This window comes from Manacus vitellinus, unplaced genomic scaffold, assembly GCF_001715985.3.
Source record: "Manacus vitellinus isolate BGI_N305 unplaced genomic scaffold, ASM171598v3 scaffold_2_pilon, whole genome shotgun sequence".
Lineage (NCBI taxonomy): Eukaryota > Metazoa > Chordata > Aves > Passeriformes > Pipridae > Manacus > Manacus vitellinus.
In genome coordinates this window covers 38,924,568-38,949,091 of record NW_021940208.1, presented here as the reverse complement: position 1 = coordinate 38,949,091, position 24,524 = coordinate 38,924,568, and the positions used below count along the sequence as shown (strand labels likewise).

The 24,524-nt window shown below is 35.8% G+C and overlaps 1 protein-coding gene across 1 annotated transcript in view; it reads right to left on the bottom strand.

The window, feature by feature from the left end:
- Window positions 1–5,187: 5,187 nt before the first annotated feature.
- Window positions 5,188–24,524, bottom strand: part of NDFIP2 (Nedd4 family interacting protein 2) — a 36,579-nt gene continuing 17,242 nt past the window's right edge. The window contains exons 5-9 of the mRNA XM_018071384.2: window positions 23,602–23,689; window positions 15,130–15,254; window positions 12,028–12,094; window positions 8,646–8,751; window positions 5,188–6,737 (exon numbers count right to left, since the gene is read on the bottom strand). Coding sequence (XP_017926873.1) covers window positions 8,648–8,751; window positions 12,028–12,094; window positions 15,130–15,254; window positions 23,602–23,689 — 384 coding nt within the window. The 3' untranslated portion in view covers window positions 5,188–6,737; window positions 8,646–8,647. The remainder of the gene's footprint in view (window positions 6,738–8,645; window positions 8,752–12,027; window positions 12,095–15,129; window positions 15,255–23,601; window positions 23,690–24,524) is intronic.

The window sequence follows — 24,524 nt, the reverse complement described above, 5'->3', positions numbered from 1 at the left end:
TGCCCCAGTCCAGGTACAGGACCTTGTATAGTCATCTGACTTTCTGAAAGCAAAAAGCAAATAAAGAACAATGTATCTTCCCATATTATCAAGTTATTAATTTTTATTTTACAGAATCAACAGAGTTGCAGGATCTTCTTGTATTATACATCTTTGGGAGAATTGAGGTACACAAGAATCGTTATTATCCTGTATCACACATACTGCTCAGATTTAACACATATACCCAGTCTTAAGAACTGTACTGGCTTCATGACATCCCACTGAAGAGCATAATCATGGAGGTAAAAAGAAAATCCCAACAGTACTTTACCCAAGACATTTCTCAGCAAATGGCAAGTGCACAAAATTTCAAGCTAATTATTATCATAGAGTAGATACCTTCTTCAACTTTCAAAATAATTAGTTTTCTTTGTAGGGAATTTTTTTTTTTTTGCTTTATTTCTTGGGTGTACCTCCTCTATCAATTTGATTCTTAAATTCTTATTGCTCTTGAAACCTCCCCAAGTAATTTTCAGGTTTTCAGTTCAAAGATGCACAACCCTTTAAGGACAACCAAATTAAGTAACAGCCTTTGAGAACTGTAATACTCACACTTTAGCTGTCTACATCCTCCATTCACATTAAATGTGAACATCAAAGTTAGAAACAAGTAAAAAAACACTGCAACATAAAAATTTTAACATGGTACTTGAATTTTTTTACTCACTGAAAAACAATCTATTAGACACTATTACTAAGAACTATTATTGTTCTGACTGATCCCCCTCCAGCTGTTGCTGTTACTGGATAGATAACATTTCTAGTAAGCAGCAGTTTCTCTTTAAAAAGTGCAAATTTTATGAGTAATTCCTAAGCAGTCAGCCACAAATCTTAGTAACCCCTTTGCACAGAGGTCTGCTCAGGATATTAGCAGACCTGAGCAGACCTCAGGAACAAGTGTTAATGAATGCATCACATTCATCTATGAGATTTTAAAAAGCATGCTGGGAGGGAACACACCTTTTTCAACCCTAAACTTGTGTAGGTACCACACTAAAAAGGGTAGGAAAGGTACTCAACATCATGAGATTTGTGGCAAAATACAAAGTTGACAACACTGATTTCTTCATTAATGTAAATTTCAGTGTTGAAAGAGCCGAGAAGGCTGCATATGCCACATAGATTGTACAAAGACAGGGCTGCAGATTGCATTCTTGCTGGCAAGGCAGAATAACATGGAGAGGCATTTCCCGTGAGGCCACCTAGGCTAACAACTGCTGGCCAAGTGCTGTAGTTGACAGCCAGCTGGGACCTCCTTCTCCCTGTCCAAGGATGGAGAGTTTGCTGTTTCAGTTGTCTCAGAAAGAAAACCTGAGGGTCCCTTTCACAGATTACATAGGTACACAAAGTGGCTGGTCAACTGGGGAAGAAGGGGATGAGGACTGCACTCAGATGTACTCTGGTCATCTTACCAGAAACATCTGCTATGACTGCTGTTGCAAACCCAGGGTTAAAGGTCCAAGCAGTCCTTCTCCCCTTTTTTCTCTTTCTCCCTTCACAGTGAATCTCTGCTGAATATGTAGCAATCTCAGCTTGAATCTATGACATATCCAGAGCACACTGCATCATTATGAAGGAGGAATTAGGCAGAGAACTGAGCCAAGTCATATGTAACCTGCCAAGTCCAACAGGTCACGTCAGCTTTCAGTCAATTCAGAAACATATTAACTCCTGAATGTGTAAACTAACAAGTTTCATAACCACAGGATTATGTGCCCACATTATGATGAATACCAGCAGAACTGATGCGCCTTTACTACAAAATAAAGAACTGCAAAAAACCAACAGACACAACATCAAACCCCCAAAAACTCTGACTTCTCAGGGGAAAAATAGCAGCACTTGAGAATCCAAAGTACAGTAACACTACAACTGACTGATAACTATTTAGAATAGAAATTCCTGGTTTTTGTTTAACCACAGTGAGACTACGCTCAAAGTAACAGCTTCTAAGTTGGGATCTGATTCACATTTCAGATAGAAATGGTTTATTGATTTAATCTGCAGAAATTATTTCCATTGTTCTGTGTATACAGAGAAGTGAATTGATAGTGTTGTCTTCAGAAGTTCCTTGTTTAAAGAGGTACAGAGCTAAATTTAGTCCATAAAAAACAATTTGTCATTCTTTAAGATGAAAATCCCCATAAAAACCTCCTATGAAAATTCTATGAAAAAAAGATAGTGTCAAATTAGTTAATTAGAAGTCAAAGAATCAAAGAATTATAGAATCATATATAGTTTGAGTTGGAAGGGAGCTTAAAGACCATCTAGTTCTGACCGTCCTGCCGTAGCCAGGGACACCTTCCACTAGACCAGATTACTCAAAGTCCCATCCAACCTGGCTTTGAACACTTCCAGGGGTGGGGCATCCACAGCTTCTCTGGGCAACCTGTTCCAGCGCCTCACCACCCTCACAGAATTTCTTCCTAATATCTAACTGAAACCTGTTCTCTCTCTTACAGTTTGAAGTCATCATCCCATGTCCTATTACTACACACTCTTATAAAAAGTACCCATCCAGCTCTCCTGTAGGCCTGCTTGAAGTAAGCAATGGTCTCACAGGTGGTCATGCTACCACTTACATGATGATTCACACTGGCTTTATTCCAGTAACACTTCCACCAGTAAGACCTGCAGACTTTGCTCTAACACCCGCACAAAATACACCCAAGACCTCAGACCCCAGGAGAAAGCTCTCACCAGCTGCATACAATAGGAGAAGTGGACTGATCAGAAATGGTACTGCAATCATATTAAACGAAAAGACTCAGTTAATGAATGCATCCAACTGAAGCACACTTTATAGTTAACTCATAGACAGCCTACAGCAGCAGGAGTCCATGTGTAACTGGGCATTTGGGAGTCATGGGACTACACCAACCTAGAAAACTAAGAAGGACTGGCATCTGTGCAGCTATGTATAATGAAGAATCAATGAACAACTTCTCATAGTACAACAAGGATACCCCCACAAACACACAGTTTCTTTGATCACAAGAAAAATTAAGAGTGAACACTAAAAGTAAAAACATGGGGATAACTGTGACCATCCCTCAGTATGAAAGAACCAAATAATATTACTTTTTTTTTGAACAGACACCATTCTGGTTTACACATTAAAAAAAGGAACAATAGCTGGAGAGCTGATGCTGTTTGCAATACTTCAAAGCCTCACTGCGTGCCAGTTTCCTCACACAGAAAATATACCACAGGTAAAAATCCAGGAAAACTCACTTTGTTTCATTTTAAAAGGGTTGTGGAGGTGAAGGCAATTATGTATCAGGGAAACATTTCAAGATCATCTTAAAGGTCTTTTCCAACCTAAATGGTTCTACGATTCTATTCAGACTCATATGCAAGACAAATTCTGCCATCATTTTAATTCCACTTGTACACACAATGCTTACAACAGGTGGATGGCACAGTTATGTATTTTAAGCATTTTCAGTTGTCTGAAAGCCATTGATTTTAAAAGTTCGCTTACCTGTAAAATATGGATTTATGAGGACACAAACCATCACTGCACAGCACAGAAAAACCTCTTCGAAATTGCTAAGTGCTTTATTTATTAACTGCAGTCAACATCAGTAGAGAAGCCTTCTGCCTATCCTTGCTGGATGTATAGCCAGTGGACAGAGAAAGGAGAAGGGATGTGGAACTGGAAAGCATATGCTAATTAGAGGATATACAGATGGTAAAAGTATCCTCAGAATTATATAAAAAAAGGTAAATATCTCGGGATGGTGGAAAAAAACAATGTACGCAGAAGAAACAATACACTGGACTCCACTGTTTCTGGGCGGAATGTGCACATATGCTAATCGTGTTTTAGCATGATAGGAATATCTCTTTTCCTTATTGAGAGATATTTGTTTCCATACCAGAGGTTATTCACCTTCTCTTCAAAAGTCCAGGAAGGTATAGTTACTCCATGAGATGAACTTTTTTGCTTTAGTGAACAAAGCAAACAACACAGGAGGAACTAATGTAGAGTATTATGGGAAAACATTCTCAAAATGTGGAAGAGATTAAAAGGTTTCTGATGTTACGGTAGCACATGAATAAAGCCACTTTTCCTCACCTGCTGTCATTGTTCAAAGGGAGGGAAGCAGATACAGAAAGAGTAGGGTGTTGAAATCAGGTTAAAAGGTGTTGCAGGATGAGGACTGTGTCCATACTCCAGGATGAGACAGCAAAGCGGAAGCTTGGAGACAACCTCTGCTCTGTAAGAAGACTGAAGTGTGAGTCATGGATCATTTCTGAAATGGCCCACAGGCTATCTAAATCATATTTAAGATGTCAATCTTCCTGTGGTGTCTACATCAATAAAAGTAGGTGACAAAACTAGAAAAATTATTATAATGCCTGTTGCTCAAATAAAATGGAATTTTCTCTCCTCACTTCCCCTCCTTCAGCTGTTTTTGTCCCAAGTTTCAAAGCCTTATTTATTTGCATTGATACAAAATCTGTTTACAGTCAACTTCACTGTGATACTGGAGCTTCTCCCCCTGCCCCCAACAAGACACAAAGAAAAGCTGGCCAGGTGTCTCTAAACCACAGAGCCAGCTGCTCCAAACCGAGCTCACAGGAAATAGCAAGGAAAATATGCAGCATTTGACACATCTGGAATAGATTGCAGAGTCTTTGAAAACAGTGTCCCAGTTCCCTTCCTCCTGCTGATGAGATTTCAGGCTTCCAAACTGCTGCATCAACCAGAAAGGATTAGATAACATGTACGTTTTTAACTCTACATATTCTTTCTGTCCAAATGACAATTTTTCCAAGGTAGTACACGAAATATCTGTATAAAGCTTTCTGTAGAGTGCAGTGGACCAAACAGAAATAATTCTATCAGAAGTCTGCTACTTAATAATAAGGAAAATTGATATAGTTGGAAGATAGTACTAGTTGATATTGGTAAGCACAGAAAATGAGGCGATACTGCATGCCTTGCAGAGTCACATTAACTTCTTAAAAGAAACATCCTAACAGTTTCTTCACATAAAATATGAGATGAGAAAGAGAAGAGAGGATTGGTCAGCACCTATTTTGCCAAGTAATTTTTCTATTATTACATGTTGACACAAATACTGCAGTGTGTATTTTTCAACATGAAGTACACAAAAAATCCCCAAAAACATTGTCTTAATTAGCAAAACAAAGCAATGCTTTATTATCCATTTCTTTTTCATCTGGACAGTGAATGCAAAGTAACAGAGAAAAACAGATAAGTTTAGAAGGAAATCCCAATAGGATACTGAATGTAATACTTAACTTTCTTCTTTCCCTAGAGAAGTAGAGGTGCCCCTAAAATTTTAGTCACTATCTGTATCTCTGAAAGATTAGGAAAATAATGTGACCAGTTTACATACATATATTTTAAACATTCATTATAGATACAAAAGTCAATACAGAACTAGCTTAACACAACAAACCCCACTGGTTTTAATGTTAGTAATAAAAAGGTAGAATTCTAATATAAAAAGAAAAACTGCAGGAAAGTATTTGTATTTTTTTCCCCTCAAAGGTGCAACCAACAACCAATGCATTTTTGCAACTGAGATTCCAGTTGTACAAAGGACTGAGAGATGTATTCTCCTACTTAATGAGACGCATAAATTTCATAAACTTTAAAAGAAACCACACATGCATGAACAGTAGACAGTACCCCTTAAAGAGATGATATTTATAAGAAAGTAATGGTATACCTTAAATGAATACTGGGAGAGGTGCAACACACATTTTCTACTTTCAGAGCTTTGAAATATTTTTCCTCTCATAGATTATTTCCCAAATTACCTTGCATTTAAACTAGTTTATTCTTATGAAATGGCAAAGTATTTACTCTAAACAAGCATTATAAGATAGCGATATGATTTTTTTTTGAGAAGCCCTCAGTGTGGATGTTGTATTTATACTGAACTCAAGAATGCAAACCTCCCAAATTACATCTAATAATAACTATACCCTTAATAGCCAATTAACAAAAAATATGTATATAGCTCTAAGATTAAACAAAATTTAGAGAATATGCTGTTACAAAATATATTTTGACATATTTTCTAAGAAGCAATTCCAACAGTCATTTATGTAGTTATTTACAGGGAACTCAAAGTCTATAATTTTTGAGCAAACCAGTATGTTGTTTTGAATTTGATAAAATACTGGTGAATACGAGTTTGTGACAACAAGGAACTTTGGGGTTTAGTAAACTTAAAAATGTTCTATACAATCATTAGATGAATCTAAATTATATAAAAAAAAATTGTCTGAACTGGTTAATCTGAATCATTTAATGCATTTCATTGTACTCAAAAGTTCAGATCACCAAGTCAGTGGTACATAGAAGCTGTGAAACAAGTTACCACTTAAATCTTTCAGACACAACAAGCACAGATTGAGTCTGACTGTACCTAATCTATACTTACAGATAGTTTGTTCTTACTTCAATATTATCTTTTTAATAAGCACATATACAAATGTGCTAAAAAAAAAAAGGCAGCAATAATAAATATTTACTAGAATGACCAGAACTGGTATTTGAGCATAAAGCATCCTGTCATTCATTCTTAAAGCCATATCTTCACTAATTTGTCTTCCTGTTTTAGTAGTCTTCTGTCTTATTAACTTGGAGGGTTACACATCATCTGGAAGTTTCACACCAGCACTGGAAAGGAATGTCTGTTCAATGCTGTTTAGAGATAAAGAAAGAGTTGTACTTCAGTTCACCACCAGGATCCACTAGAATAGCATTGCTAAGTGACTAGCAAACCTGAACTTCAGCAAAACAGCAACCTACCTACTCCCCCATGTCAAGATGGGAGAAAAAACCCAAAACTTTACTGTTATTTTGTTATGATTTCAAAAGAATAACTGAGAATATTTTCTAACTGTATTTGTTATTTATTAAAACTAATAGTCACTGTAGAGGAGTCACTGTAGATGAAGCTACCTGTCTGTGCAAGATAAAGGACATTATAGTGTGATAGCCATTAATTTGAACTTCCTGTTTCAGTACTTAAGATGCTTCAAAAACATAATATTTATAAATATTATAAATATTGTAAATATTGTAAATATTGTAAATATTGTAAATATTGTAAATATCAGCTCTACAAACACTCCACAGATCTTATCAGCCCACAACCCATACATCTCAGTGGTGGTGACAGGTAAAGGAAAAACTCAAAGCCACTGAACTTAGATAGGACAACTCATTAACTTCAGTTTATGCTGGATTAAAGACTGTTTTGTCCCAAAGCAGAATTTTAACCGCAGAAGAGCAAGGAATCCCAGAGGACATTTTCCTACACTCTCATTATTCTCTTCAAGCTACAGTTCTCAAAGACCGTTTAGTCCCAACAACTGTTTTTTAAAAGTAGCATTTTAAAACTTTATTGTACTGAAAGTTAACAGATATTTTCAGCCTTGTCTCTACAAATTTCAGTATTCTGAAGAGATTATACACAGCACTAAGAAGTCATATGTAACTATTGCAAGAAGGAAATACTTCCATGTAGTTGCTAATTTAGATTGGTTACTAAAAGGCAATATATGCCTCAGTTAATTAACTTACTACATAATTTTGACAAAATGGCACATGAAAGAGAAATATTATGCTACAGTTAACAGATTTTTCCATGATCAAGTGCATATTGTATAGCACAGATACTCATCATTACTTGTTTTTAAATATATATCACTGTCTTATATAAAAGGAATAAAATGAACTAGGTTTTTTTAGACATATACAGTCCTTTTTTTTTTTTTCACATGCTTCAATAATGTGTTGCTGGTTAATTAATATTGATCCTGTGATCAATCCTGGAGAAAATTTACACAAACTTTTTTTTTTTTTACAGCAAACATAGCTTCTCAGGTAAGTCAAAACAGTCTTTAAGCATTTTGCAAAGTGCAGAGCAATGAAAATGCTGTAGTACTTATTTCTAAGCTTAAATTTATCTCATCATGCAATTTAAATAAAAAAAGTTGAACATAAATAAAGACCCCTGGTTGAAGTTACATAGTGAAGTCCAATAAATCCACTTAACAGATAAAAAGTATTAAAAAAAAAAAAAGTGGATATGTGCCAGACTGATTAGTCAGCTACCTGAAGGATACATAAAGCACATTGTTGCATACACAATAATCATACTTGTACATGACTGTCGTAATCCAGTCGTGTAAAGAGAGACAATGCTCATCTATTGTTTGCATGTTCAAACCCATGTCAATCAGATTTAATATGCAAGCAGATTAGTGCTTCCAAACTTGCTGACAACAGGTTGACTACTAAAGCCAGTTTTCCAACACAAAGGACAGTATCCTGACAGGCAGCAGATACTGTTTCTTGCTTCGGAAAAAAAAAAGTGTTCCTCTTCATTTTTGTTACTGAACATTAGTTCAAGGGAGGACTGGAGGCAACAAGATGCATTATTTACTTACAAATAAGAGACTTCACGTACCTCCGAGTCCATGAAGGATATATGCAGTATTCATGACAAATGTTAAAAAACATGTAATTGCTGTTTTGTGACAATAGTTTATTTATTTTTAATATTTCATTCATCTCCATTTTCCTGGGAAAGATAAAAGATGCTTACCTTCAGTACAAGAAAAAAAATCTTGTTCTGTGAGCAGCTGCCATGCTTTCAGACATATTTCTGACTTTAAGATAATTAACAAAGCCTCGAAAGAACAAGAGGAGTCCTGAAAGTGTAGAAAATGCACAAAATAAAGTATATTAACATTAGTACACACTATCCATGTTATTTTTTAACATAATTTTTTTAAACCTAGATTATACAAAGTAAAGCAAGGCCTTTATGTATCGTTCACAAATTCAACAAAAAAGTCAGCTTTTATCTTGTGATGAGGATTCAGTTTTATGGAAAATTTTCCAGAAATTTTACAGTTATTCTGGGTTCAACTATCATCTGCTAAAAAGACTGTATGAAAATACTTAGAATGAAGAAAAAAACCCTGAAAAACAAAAGGATATGATTTGCACATTCTTTTCAATTAGAATTCTCAAAATAAATTACTAGTGTGTTAGAAGACTACCTGAACCACAAAATGTACCTCCAGACATGTGTAAGATAAACATCTTGCAAGTCAAAAGAGTTTAAAAAAAAGAAGACAGAAGGTAGGGATTGCTCTAGAAGCAAGCCAGTACTAAGATATGGTAGATTATGACTTGAGATTTAACCATTCAGGAAAAAACACTTCTCCAAGAGGAAGAAGAACAACTTCAGAGAAAATTACTCAAAATGTGTTAAGACAACATTTTTTCTTAACTCCACATTTACAATTGTTTTAAAATACTTACATTTAACTGCATTTGAAAGCAAATTTCAGCTAAGAAATGTACACAGAGAAGTTCATTTGCAACAACAGTATCTTGGAGATATATGCCTATGTGTATAGATACACGTATGTATTAAGATTCCAAAAGTTCAAAGGAAAATTCAAACTGAGGTTTAACAAGTTTAGCAAAGGATTTAATTCTTTCCTCTTTCCTACATGATGCTATTTCTTTATGCTGTCCTGGATGAGCCCCTGATTTTCTGCTATGATAATTTCTTTTGTAAATGCTTTTTGCTTGCGATTTTTTTAACTTTCCTTTTGGTTGTTTTTTTTAAGCCAAAGTTTCATTAGGACAGACAGAGAAACAATAAAATGACAGAGAATGATCTGCTAACTAGGGGAACTTGACCTAAGCCAGACATGTTTCTGTGATTAAGGTGAATTCTGCACAGAGAGGAAAGCCGTAAGATGTGGATCACAAGTCTACTGGAAAAGCTGCTGCCCAGACATTACCAGAGGTAGTCCCACATTCAACTGAAAAGCAGCTGAAACAGCAAAATGAGGGCAGGCCGCTCTTAAGGTGTTTGATAGCATATTTTCTGCATTACACATGCTGGAAAACCAGTCCAAGTTCAACCCATATTTTATATTTCTCTCTTTAGGGAAGGAAAAAAAACCATCCCACTTTACACTGTGTTCCTCAAAAAGAAACACTGGCTAACATTTAAATTTGAAAATTTGAATTGTCTCTCTCCAATTTGTTCACTGTACATGACAGCTCCTAGGAAATCGACCACTTCGCTTTTCTGTGACATGTTAGCAGATTTGGTCAGATTTTGAAAGAAGGAAAGGGAATAGAAACCGATGGGTGAACACCAGAAGAGAGGAGATGGCAGTAGGTGGGCTCAAGTATGTCAAAGGGCTATAAAAAAAGACTACAACTCATTCACTTCTGAAGAGATGCTGGACATGCTACTTCACGTGGTCTAATGGAAAATTTATCCGAACCAACAAAACGCAGATCTGGCTGGCAGTGTTCCCATGGCATGATAATAACTCCTTCATGTCCTGCTAACTAGCTTTGTTGGGTCAAATCCTTCTATGGTGTTCCAGCAATCTTGGTATATCCACTCTATCACTTTAAAAACACTGTTGGTGTATTTCATGCAAAACATTTGTAAGACAAGGGAACACTGACTGCTGGATGAATACCTTTTATTACAAAGTATATCCTAAACTTCGTGATTTAAAAAAAAAAAAATCCTCAAACACTTTAGACTGAAAAAAAGGCTTTCCCAAATTAAAGTGAGCTTCTTTCTGAACATGTGCTGCAAAAGACTAGTGAAAAGAAGAGCTATAGCTTTTTCCATAGACATGGTGGGGGAAGGTGTTGGGAAAGAACACACTATTTTCGTCCTAGTGGAAAAAAAGTGTCAAACCTCAATCTCAGGCACCACAAGGTGCCTGATCAAAGTCTTAACTGGAGATGTTTGTGTCTGCAAAGAGTCATTTCACTTCCTACTTCAACACAATCACCTCAAACAATATGAAAGCGTTCAAGGGACTGATGCTGTGATGTGTTGAATATTTGCAGTTTCTACATATTTCAAGCTATAAAGTGCACAACAGTAGAGCAAGGTGAGTATTAGGAAGTTTGATGAATGGCCTCAAACACTACTAAAAAGGCAGATAACGGTAATGTCCTTTAAGACTTCTAGCATTTCTTTCAAGATAAATAAGGAGTCATAAACATTCAAAATCTCAGTGTTGGTTGTTTTGTTTTTCTTTTTTAATTTACTCAGCATTTCATTCTAACATTCACTATTAGCCATTTAAGTCAATTGACTCAAAGGGAAGAGTGCCACCTACTGAATCAGCAACAGTTTACTGTGCTTCCAGAGCTGGAAACAGAAAATAAAACAGATAGTAGCATTCATTTCTGTAAAAGAAAATAACTTCAGATGCCATATTCAAATTACAAAATCCACAATAGGAGAAAAGGTATAGTGCTTGGGGTTTGGTATATCCTCACTAAAAACAGAGAGAAAAGCAGAATTTGATGCACATAAGACTTTGAACACGGGAAGACAGACCTCTTAAGAGAAAGCTGACATCATGGGAGCACTGTGATCAGCAAGCATGAAGCCATTCTCTCATCCTACTGAGAAATTACTGATGCAGTATGCATTTCAAAGGACTTGAAAAGGACATTTTGTGACCTGTGCACAAAATATCAGACTCCACCTTCCTGAGATCAGTCCCAATTCTTAAAATTTAATACTTGACATACAGGTTTATACATTTAAGTATATATCACTCACTTTTCTCTATGTACTCTACATAAAAAACAAAATTTTGTTACACAGTTCTGCACCCCTAGATCAGCAGAAGCAGCTTAAAAAGCATAAATTACAAGTCTCAGTTATATACATAATCACTTATGCAGAGCGAAATTTTTTTAATTGAAGGTTATTTGAATAGTCCGCAGTTCACATAATAACACCACTATGGTAACCAATAACCTTGTGAATACTATGGAAATAAAAACAACACACAAAACTATCAGCAGGTAAAGAAAAACACATAGCTAAACATGTTACAGAACTCTTACTTACAATGACATGATTCATCTTTGAATACTTCCACATCAAAACATAAATGAATTCAATTGCCACTTACCAAGTACAAGAAATATCCACCAAAGCCAGTACTGTCCATTGAAATATCCAGTAAAATAATCTGAAAACTGAAATTCATACGAGGCTTAGCAGCAGTAAGACAGATGACTAAGACACATTTAACACACTACACAAATACATAAACCATGGAGGAAAGAGCAAATTTAAATAAAAGGCATCCTGCTAAAATGCAAAACTGGTATTTGTGCAGCAATTTAATACACAAAGAACTCATCCAGCATCAGTTGGTCTGTGGTAAAGCTATTTAAAATGTCTAAAAAACGCGTGTTTGTGTGTGTGTGTATATAAAAGAATATATATATGAAAAAAAACCTTGTATTACTTGCTAGTCATGTTACATTTTCTGTTAAAATGAATTGCCACTTGTTGATTTTCTTCTTTTCCCCCCAGTGCCTACCATCCCAAACACATTACAGCAGCCTGCTGCTTTAGATATTAACACGAAAAGCCACATTAGTTTAATCTTATCAGACAGGGATGTTCTTCTGACCCCTCAAAAGAAGAGCTTTTGACCTTCTGTATACCCCCTACTGTTAATCGCTGCCAAGAATACCAGCCCCATAAAGACCCCCAACTCATTAAAGTCTTTTCATTTTCAAACCAGCATTCAGTTCCCAGCAGTGAGCTGAACACAACTAAATGAACCTTGAAGTGGCATTTCAGCTGTTCCTGTTAGTGACCATGGTAGACAGTTTTGTCCTCCCTGTGATGTGCGAGGCAGCTGGAGGGCAGGGTGTGATGGTATTGGAGACAGGTATCTGTGCCTTTACCAGACTCCAGACTTCACGCTTCACTGATAAAAAGGCTAATCAAATGTCTCCGAAACTCACATAACGAGTAGAAACGGAGAGATGTGTGAAAAGTTGCCAGAAGGAATACAATAATCTACTTAGTAGCTCTGTACATTTTTCATATGCTTCCATTCTGATATCATTCAGTATGTTTACTGCATTCTGCCAGAGTGCTTCCTATTTGCCATTTCTAGGACACTTCAGTATATCAACCAAGAAGTGGGGGGGGGAAAAAAGGAGGGGGGGGGAAGAAAGATGGGATGGATACTGCCCGCCACGATATGCAACCAGATAAAAAAATCCAAGATTATTTTAAAAAACTCTAAATAGCGTTTTCTCGCAATTAATGCACCATGTTTCCGAGAATAACCAGATTTCATGTGAATTAATTGAGGTTTGATCCTGTATTGTATTCATTTCTATCATCAATCCAATAAAAAAATATTAATAAAGAGAACTATTAAGTTCAATTAAGGAGTTGGTATTCACATTATCCCCATATAAATACTCAATTCCCGGGATTTTGATAACAACATTAATTCCATCTTACTTGATAACCAGTATTTTCAATTCTCTCTTTCTCTCTCTATATACACACACACACATATATGATGATCTCGAAGGTCTTTTTCAACCTGGTTGATTCTATGATATATATATATCTCAATACATTTTTTTAAAAATTACAACTTCATTTAGTTGGAAAGAAGATTTACTGTAACAATCAAATACTGGTCTATGTGCATTACTCTCACACTCTCTGTGGGCAGAATCAGCTATGGCTGCAGAATTTCCCCAACAGCAAAATTGTGCTTTTATTCTCCAGGCTCTCTCCATCCATGCCACACCCAGTAAAAACTGATAGAGAGAGTATACGTGAACTCACGTTGTTTAGTCACTATAACGTTTTGTACTACTGAACCTGAGTGAGAAAGGGCAGTACAAGCCTTTGGAGGAGTTTGAAACAAAGGAACAAAGTCACTTTGTGCACATATGCTTGCTTGTGTGTCACCATTAAAACAACTGTCGACATACACCTCATCAGCTTTCTGCTATTGTCTCTAGGAAGGGAGACAACACAGGAAAACGGTAATCTTCACTATGAGAAAAAACCATTATAAAACATTATATAAAAAACCTATTTAATTATAGTCTAGAACACAGTAATTCTTCAGGAAGTTTAGCACATATTAATTTTTGTGTTTGTTATGAGTACATTTTGAAGCAGAGAGGAATAATAAAACTGACATAATGAGCAAGTTCTGCCCTCTGATTAATATGTTTCAAGGCAAGCTAAAATATCCCCATGCATAGTTGAAAAATTCATGTCTTTTCTTTCCATTAAGATAAATTCCATCTCAACACCTGAATTCCAACAAACACACCAGAATTACATCTGGTCCAATAGCATTCCCCTGCTCCAAAGGACCAAAAAGGAAATTAAAACAAAAAAAACCTCCAAGAAGGATGCAGTACATGTCCCAGAAGGATCACATAATCTCTCTATCTTCGTACTATCGTGCTAAGACCAAATCAACTTCAGTTACTAACACACACAAAGGGGAAAAAAATTAAAAAAAAAAATTCATCACTGGCAGAACATAAAAGATAACTAAGTTATCCAAGATCTCTTTCTTCATTAAAAGAGATGAGATTTTAAATGTTGGGTCTCAGATACGCAGAATTCAGGCTCAGAAAGAATCATTACATTTCGTCTAGCATCCACTTAGTCAGCTAAGTAACTTCCATTTGGCTAATGCACCTTCCAGAAAAGTATCTAGTCTTGCAGTGAAAACATCAAGAAATCCAACATGTAAGATGGTAAAAATGTGACTAACTTCAGATTTAATTTTGACTTGATTTGATGGGTATCTTACAAGGAGTAGAAGAATCAAATGTAAGGAAGAAATATTCCTTCCCAACAGGCCAAGACATTTATAAATCTTTCATATAGGATGCTATAATACCAGTGATATTTTAGGTACTTGCTCCACTTCCTCTAGACTTTTAAATATTTGTGCAAAGAATGAGTCATTCTGCATTTATTTTAGTGGAAATGTGAACATCAAATGCTATGTCACGTAAAAATAGATTAAGCTTCATCTTTAGTAAGCATATATTATATAGCAAGTAAATTCTCTCTAAAGACAAAGTTAGGAAAATTCTAGGCTCTCTGTTAAGCACTAGCATTTAACATACTGTTTTTTAATTCTCTTATCATATAGCCTTGAATAAATTGTGTGGGTTTGTTCTACAAACAGAGTCTGTACACTGTGAATTAAGAAACGTACCCGTACAATGAGAATCCATTTGATCAGGGAGAGACCAAATCCACAGATTGCACCATACCTTCCAGCTATAGTATTTGTTATACAGAAGGATAAACAAAATCCAATCCAGTTGAAAATAAACGCCACTATAAAATAAAAGAAACAGTAGCTTATGTTAATCTGTATAGCTAAGCAAACAGACTTAACAGTAATTTCACTTTTAAACTACTAAGGACATGCTTACACAGTTAATTCCCTTCCAGTAATTCAGGCTTTCAGAGATTGACTTTGAACCCAGACATTCCCCATAGTGTAGTCACTTAATGACAAAGCAAATGGTAAACAGGCTGGAACCTACTGCTTTACACAAGAGAAAATGCCAACATAAAATAAAGCATTACATTGCAACACACACCTAACCAGACTACACTAGAGATGAAGGGCAAATTCACACAAAGAATTTTAACATACAAGGTTCGGATTAAAACAAAGAAAAAAACCCTCACTACACTTTTATAACCAAAAATATACGTGCATGTACCAAGGCTGCATATTCAGCTTTATTCAGTTTGGATCAAATGAAATAAAAGTATTCACTCTTGCCCTGTTTAATAGCGCAGAAATGAAGATAAGGTGAGAAGCTGATGTTTCATGGGTGACTGTCTTCTCCTTTAGATCTATATTCAAGCATAAGATATAAGAAGCCTTAGAAGTTCTACACAGAAGCTCAAGAAATCAAGGAACCAAAAAGAATATTGAGCATAACTACCACTATTGCTCCAATTAACAATTTTATACAACTCCCAGCAGTTTAATAACTTGAAGTTTCATATCTGCACATGTACTTGGCAATCAACATCATCATCATCTGTATCAACTTCAGTTTGCACGTATTACATCAAGGTGTGGGAATTCACAATTAGGGTAATGTCCCAGCTCTGGGAGTCAGTGAGGGCATCTGAAAAGAAAACGACCAAACAGAAGAACTGCAGGAGCTGTTGTAAGAAGACAACTCAGGAGAGTTCTGGAGAGAACAAGACACTGGAAAATTAAAAATCGTAGGGAACTCCACAGTAAACACAAAAACCACAGAAGAAGAAAGTAGGAATGGAAGAGGGGCAAAGGGGAACAAAACCCCTGCATACAAATCCTTAATGTTTTAAATCCCCAAACTTAGCCACATAAAATTCAGACATTAAATCACTACAGGAAAAAAAGTCTGTCTTTTCAGTTAAAGTTTGAATGCAGAATACTAAGAACAGAAAACTGCTCAGTAGTTTTCTTTAAGTAAATTTTGAAGCATAATCTATAAACAACCACCATTTTTATAATTTAAAATCTTGTTACAACTCCTCCAACAATCCATGTGAAGATGGCATGATTTGCCCACAAATGCAGAATTAGTCTGTAAAACTGCAGTGGAATTCCATGAACTGTAAAGACACTGAAGTTCCAAGAGAAGTTTTAGAAGACTTCACATCAACACAGTCATGTAGTACAAGTGAGAAAACATCTTGCTTTGGTCAGAGCCACAGGCAATAGATGGTGGCGATGAGAATTCTTACTTTTATACTAATTACTAATCTTAAAAAAAAAAAAAAGGAGGGAGGGAAAACCAACAACAACAACTTTAAATAAATGCTGATCCAAATTGGTATTAAAAAAAAAAAAACTACAGAGCAAAATTGTGACCCTAACGTTTACCTATCTTTCCAAAACACAGATAAAGTACTTATATTTGAAAAAGCCTGATTACGCTGTTTTAAAAATAGGATTTCCCTATTTTAAGCAAGCTCTCCAAACGTTATTGAATGCACCCTCTGTTCTTGTCTCAGCACAAGAGTTCACTGCTCTTTCTCCCCACTACTCAAGCTACAAAGGGTGACTGTGATTATGGCTCCAAAGACATGTATGTTAAAAAGGACAGAAGACAGATGTCCTTCAAATGGACTACACAGACTAAAGAATATGTACAATTTTAATAGTTATATAACTAATAATAAGTTATAATAGTTACATATTAAATATTCTATATATTTAATAGTTATATATTAAAAAATCTATAGTAGCTGAACTCATTTGTACATGCCTTATAAAAATTAGAGATTTCCCAATCATAAATACATGAGGGGAGAAAATTAGTTCTTACAATCTAAGTCAAACACAATGACAATTTTACTCTCCTTTCAACTTGAGCTAAAGGAATATTCAAAATAGAATCTACAGCCACTGGAGAAGTATTTGATGGATATTTAACACTCAGTTATTTGCCCAGCTCTTGAAAGAAGAGGCATCAGCCTGTTCCAATGTTGTTCAGAGTAAGTTTTTTTCTCCTTTAATCAGTGTGCTGTTCCATCAAGTTATATAAGCAGCCAACATAAGCAGACAAGACAAACTACACGAAAGTTGCAGACTATGGAAGTTCAAACATCCCAGTAAAAGTGAGGCATACGGCAAAGAAAAATCTCATTATTTAAGTTTTTATTTGTAACCATCTGCTAGAAAAACTGTACAGTAAGGACCTATTCAAAATTCCCTGTCTTCAGCAGCATAAGGAATGTTACTTTCACCTCTGTAAAACTCAGACAATACATTAGGGAGATTCTCCCAACACTGCCTTGCTGTTGCATCATTTTAACAAACTTAAGATTGGCAACAATAATATCTACATGTTTCCAGTCTTTCCCATTACTTCTCCCTCACAATCCACATCCTGTTGCTACTCCAAAAATCATCCTCCTTGTCTCATTCTGGTTGCAAAAGACACTATTTGCATTCAGAAATGCATCTCCTGCTTCTGAGTAGACTGAAATTCCTTCCAATTACTTTTCTCTACATCACGATTAACCTCATTTGCCTATCTGTATATCTTTTTCCATCATGTGTATCCATGTGTATCTTCTGCCAGCCATGTAAATTCTCTGAGCTTTACCGCTTACACTGCACCTGGTAAGAGTTACTACAGTTAATTCCTGTCTCAACTGATCATTAATTCTTGCAGTTAAAGTTGTTCATCATTTTCATCCCTATGTTGCTATAGAGAAGCTACGGCACAAGTTTCCCTTACCAAGTTGAGAGAGAAAATAGACTCTAGAGGACAGTGACTAGTAAAAGGAACTACCTATTAATTTCTCTAAAATTACCAACTTGTTTCTCTATCTACTAGGAACAACTAAGTTGTACAGCTGTAACAAATGTTTGACATTATTTGTCTGCAACCACTCACTTTGTGAAATGTAAATGACACTGCTCAGTTGTTAAAGAGATGACCTCATCCTTCATATCACTTCAGCTCCCATGAGATTCCCGCACAGACAATATACCTGCTGTGACACTAACACATGCTACCATAAGGAAAGCCATTCTTAACAACATAAAGCCTAATGAGCTGCTACAACCACATCATGGTTTTATCTAAAAAAAGCATTCTTAACTTCTGTTAGCCCATCGTCTTCCTGCAGCCAGGTTCTGTGTGCATCTTCTAGACACCCACTGCAAAACACACCACTCTGCAACAAGAATGGTTTCTTATCCCAAGAGTGATTACATTCCTACTTGAGCCCAACTTTGAACTACTGTTGACTTTCCATTAATGAATTTCAGACATTTACATGAAACTCAAGTTGACTGCACTGGCATCATGATTTCAGTATCTTCCTTTGATACTCTACCACCATACAGACAAGTGAGACTGATAAATGTATCATTTTTGAGTGTCACTCCTGAAGTGACACCGATAGGAGAGAGTAAATCTATATCAATGTAATTGACATAAGAAGAATATAAACAATAGTGTTATTTCCTCATGACCACAAAACTCATGATGAAACACAGGTAAGTTGGATTTTTGGGAGGAGGGTTGCACTAAAGGCTTCTTTTAATAAAAAGTCGTCTTGATATCCAATGCAGCACTCATATTTATGCTGTATTTCCCTTTAAGGTTTTCAGCCAAAATACAAAGCATAAGAGTTTTGAGTTGTACATATTGAAATTCATCAGGAGATGAAACAATGTCAAGCATACTACACCAAATCTGCTTTTCCCCCAGTTGTTCTTGCACTTCACTTGCTGATCTTTTTTACTCAGCTTTCCATAGCCACACAGTTATCACCTACCTTAAGTTTGTATTCAGCATCATGAAAAGAAGCTAGCAAAACTAGTCTGCGGACTTATGCTGGTTCCAAATTTTATCCATGGCTAAAGATTATATTATAAGATTATAATGGTAATTACATATTCAAAAAGCAACCATGCTCAGTTATATTCTTTATTCCACAATTTGTCCAATTGCTTATTATTTGAATATATAGCAAACACCAAAGATCTTAATGCTTCATAGCTGGCCTAGACTTACTAAGTATACTGCAACAATATATAATACTCTCCAGATCTTCATTCACCACTAGAAATTATTCTTCCCATTCCTGCACAGAATTTATTCCATTCTTCAACTGTAACATGTTTTTGATTCTTCCTGAGGGCTCACCTACATATTGATGATGATCACTAGAAGTAGTGGCTATCAGCTTCCACAGATAACAGACAATTTTTTTTTCTACTTAGCGATTAATGTTCAGAAACTTTCCTAGTCAATTTATTCCTATTGCTTCATTACCCTTATTGGTAAGTTTGGCTTAATGCCCAACTAGAAGCTTCCTCATTCCAATTATTTTGTATTGTATCCAGTGCATATGGAGAAACTATAAGTCAAATTCTTTCTACAGTAAGAGATGTTAGGTGATTGTGTATGAAGGTCAGCCAGGCTCTCCTAATAACCAGAGAGAAATAAGCACTCACAGAACAGTTCCTTTATCTCCTTCCAACATCCAAAATTTTAGTCAAGTGACTTCTCCTCAGTTTCTCTTGCATGACTAAGGGAAACCTGCATAACGTTTGGGATGTAGACATATAGAAGTCAGGTCTCCTTAATTCACACAGAGGAATCCTCCCACAGGATATTTAACCACACTTCCCGCTCCTCAGGAAGCATACACCAGGAGGCTATGTTCACCCTAAGCTTGTGCAACAACTCTGCCTTCCATCTTGGGCCCTCTTGAAACCCTCAACATAGGTATCCTAGTAGTGTGAAGTTTGTTTCAAGCATCTAATAGCTTTGAAAACTGTATGAACATTAGTTTACAAAATCTCGGTATGATTATTATCTGTTCCAATATAGCATCTAGGGCAACATGTACATTTACATTTCCCCATGAAAGACCTTATTGGTATGAGTTGTATACAGTGCTTAAATTGCCCAGATGCTCAAAAAGAACAAATCAGACCTCTGTATGAGAACTTCGACTTCGGTTGCATGACTGACCAATTTTCTCCATTTCTTCCTCCTTATTAACCCATCTATGGAGTTCAAATTAATATTAATTTTTCCTACATTACAGGGACAACCCAAAACTCCCTTACATGGTTTCCAAGAATCCGGATGAGCTCTGCAATTCTTCTTGGGGCCCACAGGAAAAAAGGCTGGTTGATATTTCTAAAGCATTCCTTAAATATAAAAGACAACCATATAAGACCTTTATTAATATCCAAAAGGAGCTCCTTCAGATAATGTACCAGGATGAGCCTATCAGACATAATTCAAAAAACTTCCACTAAAGGTAGATTAAGCATGAAAACAAACCCTTTGGTCATGACAGTTACTTGTACTATCACAATTACATCTGTGTTCAAAACGGAAAGAAAGAGCTCAGAAATTCCTCTCTGTTGTGCATACAAAAAAAATTACTCCGAGAAACTCATCTATTAATCATTTCCTCTGGCATTCTGGAAAGTTTCTACTATGCTCTATAAGGCACAGGTCACTTAAAAATACATAATATAAAAAATATATGAAGTGGTCTGATAGCGAACTTTTTTTGCATTTTGCATTCACAGTAAAATGAATATATTCACTAAAATATTTATTTACATCAAAATGAGAAACTGACAGACACCAGCCCTGACCATTAGAGAGGAGTCTCACCAACATAACCAAACTTCAGAGCAACAACAACGAATAATTGATCATAATACAATTTTACCACATATTACAAATAAAATGGGTTGTTTTCCACGTTTTAACAGCAAGTTTCTGAATCAAGTAGAAAAAACCCCAGCTGTTCGCACAAAGGACTTTTATTCTTTAGAGTATATTGTCTCATTCTCTTTAGTTATGCTAAACAGAACAGTACTTTATAACTTAGATGGGAAACAGGTTTTTAACTCACATGCACTGGCTCCTAAAACAAATAAAAAACCAAAAAAAACCAACAAACAGACCTGTCCACTAGATGGCCTCTAGACAGCAATTTTATGCAACTTGGGCAGCTACCACTAGATGGTGGCTACATATCAGTAAGTGGTTGCAATATGCAGGTAAGCTCAGTAAGAAGTTTATCTTACTATATTTCACTTGAATAAAATGAAATTAAAGAATATTAACTTACTGTTATACTTAAAGGCATCTCACCCTCCTCCCAAACCCTGAGATCTTTCCACCAACGCTGTACTTGACAGTCAGCAGTGAAGGTGGGAGTACACATCTGGAACAAGCCATTTGTTCATGCTCCTCTCACTAGAGAACAGTTCCTGATCCAGTTCTCCTACATTTTAGCTAAGTGAGGGAACTTATTTGGGGCTCCCTGTGATCTGCCACCCCTACTCACAGCATTTAAACATACTCCACCCTGAAAAAAACCAAAAAAAGATAGCCTTACTGTAAATTTCATTTTAATTCCTGCTCTCGTAATTCTACATACATCAACGTTATGGAGACTTTTATCTCCTTATTGGAAGGATATGAATATACTATCTGCTATTTACAATATACCCTCATTATGTTGAGCCCATTTTTCATCTAGTTCTCCAACTTTCCTAAGAAAAACTACTGAAAATCAGTATTACAGGTCTAACTGCCATGAGTTTTTTGTGAACTCCTCATACTATGAGAACAGACAAAAAGCAAACTTTATCCATTTCCATATGTGAGTGAAGTTTGCAGTAACAGTCTCAGAATAATCAAGACAAAGTACGATCTACAGAGTATTTTTGTCAAAAGTGTAAAATTAGTGCTCTCTGCAGTCAGACTCAGCTAAACATTGATTTGAAGAGAAAGCTGCCAGTTTATCCATGTAGACATCTGCATTCTTGAAGGTAGACACAAGGTTCTCGACATGTAGATTTGGACAACTGTGACTTTAAGGACCTAAGACACATTAAAGCCAACAATTCCCTTGACCTCCAACTGCAGTGCTAATGAAGGCCTGAACCAGGATTTAAGAGCAAGACCAAGTTCACACAATACAGAACCTAAACGGGTTAAATACAAAAAGTAATAGCACATAGGAAAGCAAGGGGGGAGGGAAATAAAGGAAAAATAAAAATGAAGTCATACCTCCCTTTGCCCCAAGAATATATCCTCTCTGTGGTCCAACTACAGAAAGAGGTCAGTCTACAAAATCCACTTTGTTAACCTATAAATGTATTTATAGATTTGCTATGTGAGGCAGACACATATTTTTATCCTGAGATGCAAACACCACATTGTCCCAGTACATCACATGCCAAACATGAAAAAAAACTTTCATGAAAGCTTTGTAACCTGCATCTGTAACAGTTAAACAGAGAGATTGCAAAAAACATTACAGAAAAAAGAACTAATATGAGATGGGTTGAAAGACATAAAGGAGATTTCAGTGGATAATCAATCAGCTTTCATCCTGATGAATTCTAAAAAGAACATATAGATCCTCAAGACCAAGATTCCATCCAGGCTATCAAGCACATTTATTTCAGAAAGGGAAAATATCCTTACAAATCAGAAGGAAATAAGCAATTGGACAAAACAGAGGTAGCTTTTTTCTAGAAATAACTTCTAGTTGCTAAATCTAACTTTGCTTAATGCATCATGTAAGTTACAAGACATGCACACGCAGTATCGAATGAAGTGCTACAGCAGGGCTGCTTGCAATCAGAGGTTACCTGAAGACTGTGCATTTTATATGCCACTGGTTAGTTCAACCTGAAAATGAGTATGGTTGGATTTCTTCCAAAAATCCACCATATGGATGGATGGCTATTTAACTCACTATGCTAACACCAGCAACTTTTATACAGCACATCACCAATCTCAATTTTTTTCTAGTTAAAAATCAATTGCAAGATTTCTGTGATCTAGCCTCTAATTCAAGTTAGTGGTCCAACTAAAAGATGACAGAATTTCACAATTCACAGGTAACAGTGCAGCCTTGCTAGGCTTCCAAGTATTTACTATGATTTTGCTTTGTCCCCTTATCTGTCACTGATGCCACAAAAAAAAAAAAAGAAGAAACATATTTGCTACATCTGGAACACAAAGTGTTTATATCTGGGTACAGGTAGAAAAATGTGTTCATTACAGTACATTAATGCAATTTATCACAGCTCTCTTTAATATTCCACAGAAAAAAGGTACAATTAAGATATACCTCAGTAGGTCTGGGATACAAGATAACTTACTGAAAAATGCCAACATGAAGATGCCATCATTGCCCACTCTAAGCTGATCTGCATCACTGAAATCATCCCGTGGTGGATACTCTTCTTCCTGGATTTACAGGTTAGTGATAATTTAGTGAAAAGTTTAGAATAACTATCTATAGGAGAAAGTATTAATCATGTTTCTAAAGCTAGAAGAAAATTGACATTTCTGTAACATGTCCACATCAAGGAAGTTTAAAAGAAAAATAATTTATAACTATAAAACAAGTCTTATTTGTTGCTAATATTGACAAAGTCCAAACTGTCTGTAAAATTTTCTGTAGAAGATACGTACATATTGCCTATTCATCTTAAGTGAAGCTAAAAGTTATTTCAGATTAGTACTTTGACAGTCAAAACCAACATAAATCTTTTTTTTAACTGTAACTGTCTTGATATGTAGCCAAGTTATTAAATATTTTTTTTAAAAGTCATCACATAGTACAGTCTATATATTTCTTGCCATAAAAATCTTCTAATGCTTCCCTAAATAAAGAATAAAAGTTTTAGAAATAAATTGCTGATGCAACAGCACGGCACTAAACAATTTTACAGCCCACACAAAAACATAAGCAACGCAAAGAAAACCTCTAGGGTCACTAGAGGGCGCAAGCATCTTAGAAGTGTCTAAAAGTCTTCCGAACTCAAAAAGCACATTACTTAAGCCAAACAAAAGAGAACAGAGATGTCAGTCAAAATGATTCAAAGATTTCTCCCATTGTGTTAACATACTGGGTCATAAAATACTGAAAGTAAGAATTTGTTTTGTTTCTCAGGACTCGATTTTCAACAGAACTTGGCAGACATTACATATGTCAGTTCTACGCACAGGTGAAACATTGCTCTGACTGCAGACTGACAAATGTAAAAGTTTGCACAATAACAGCACCTACTGAAGAGAG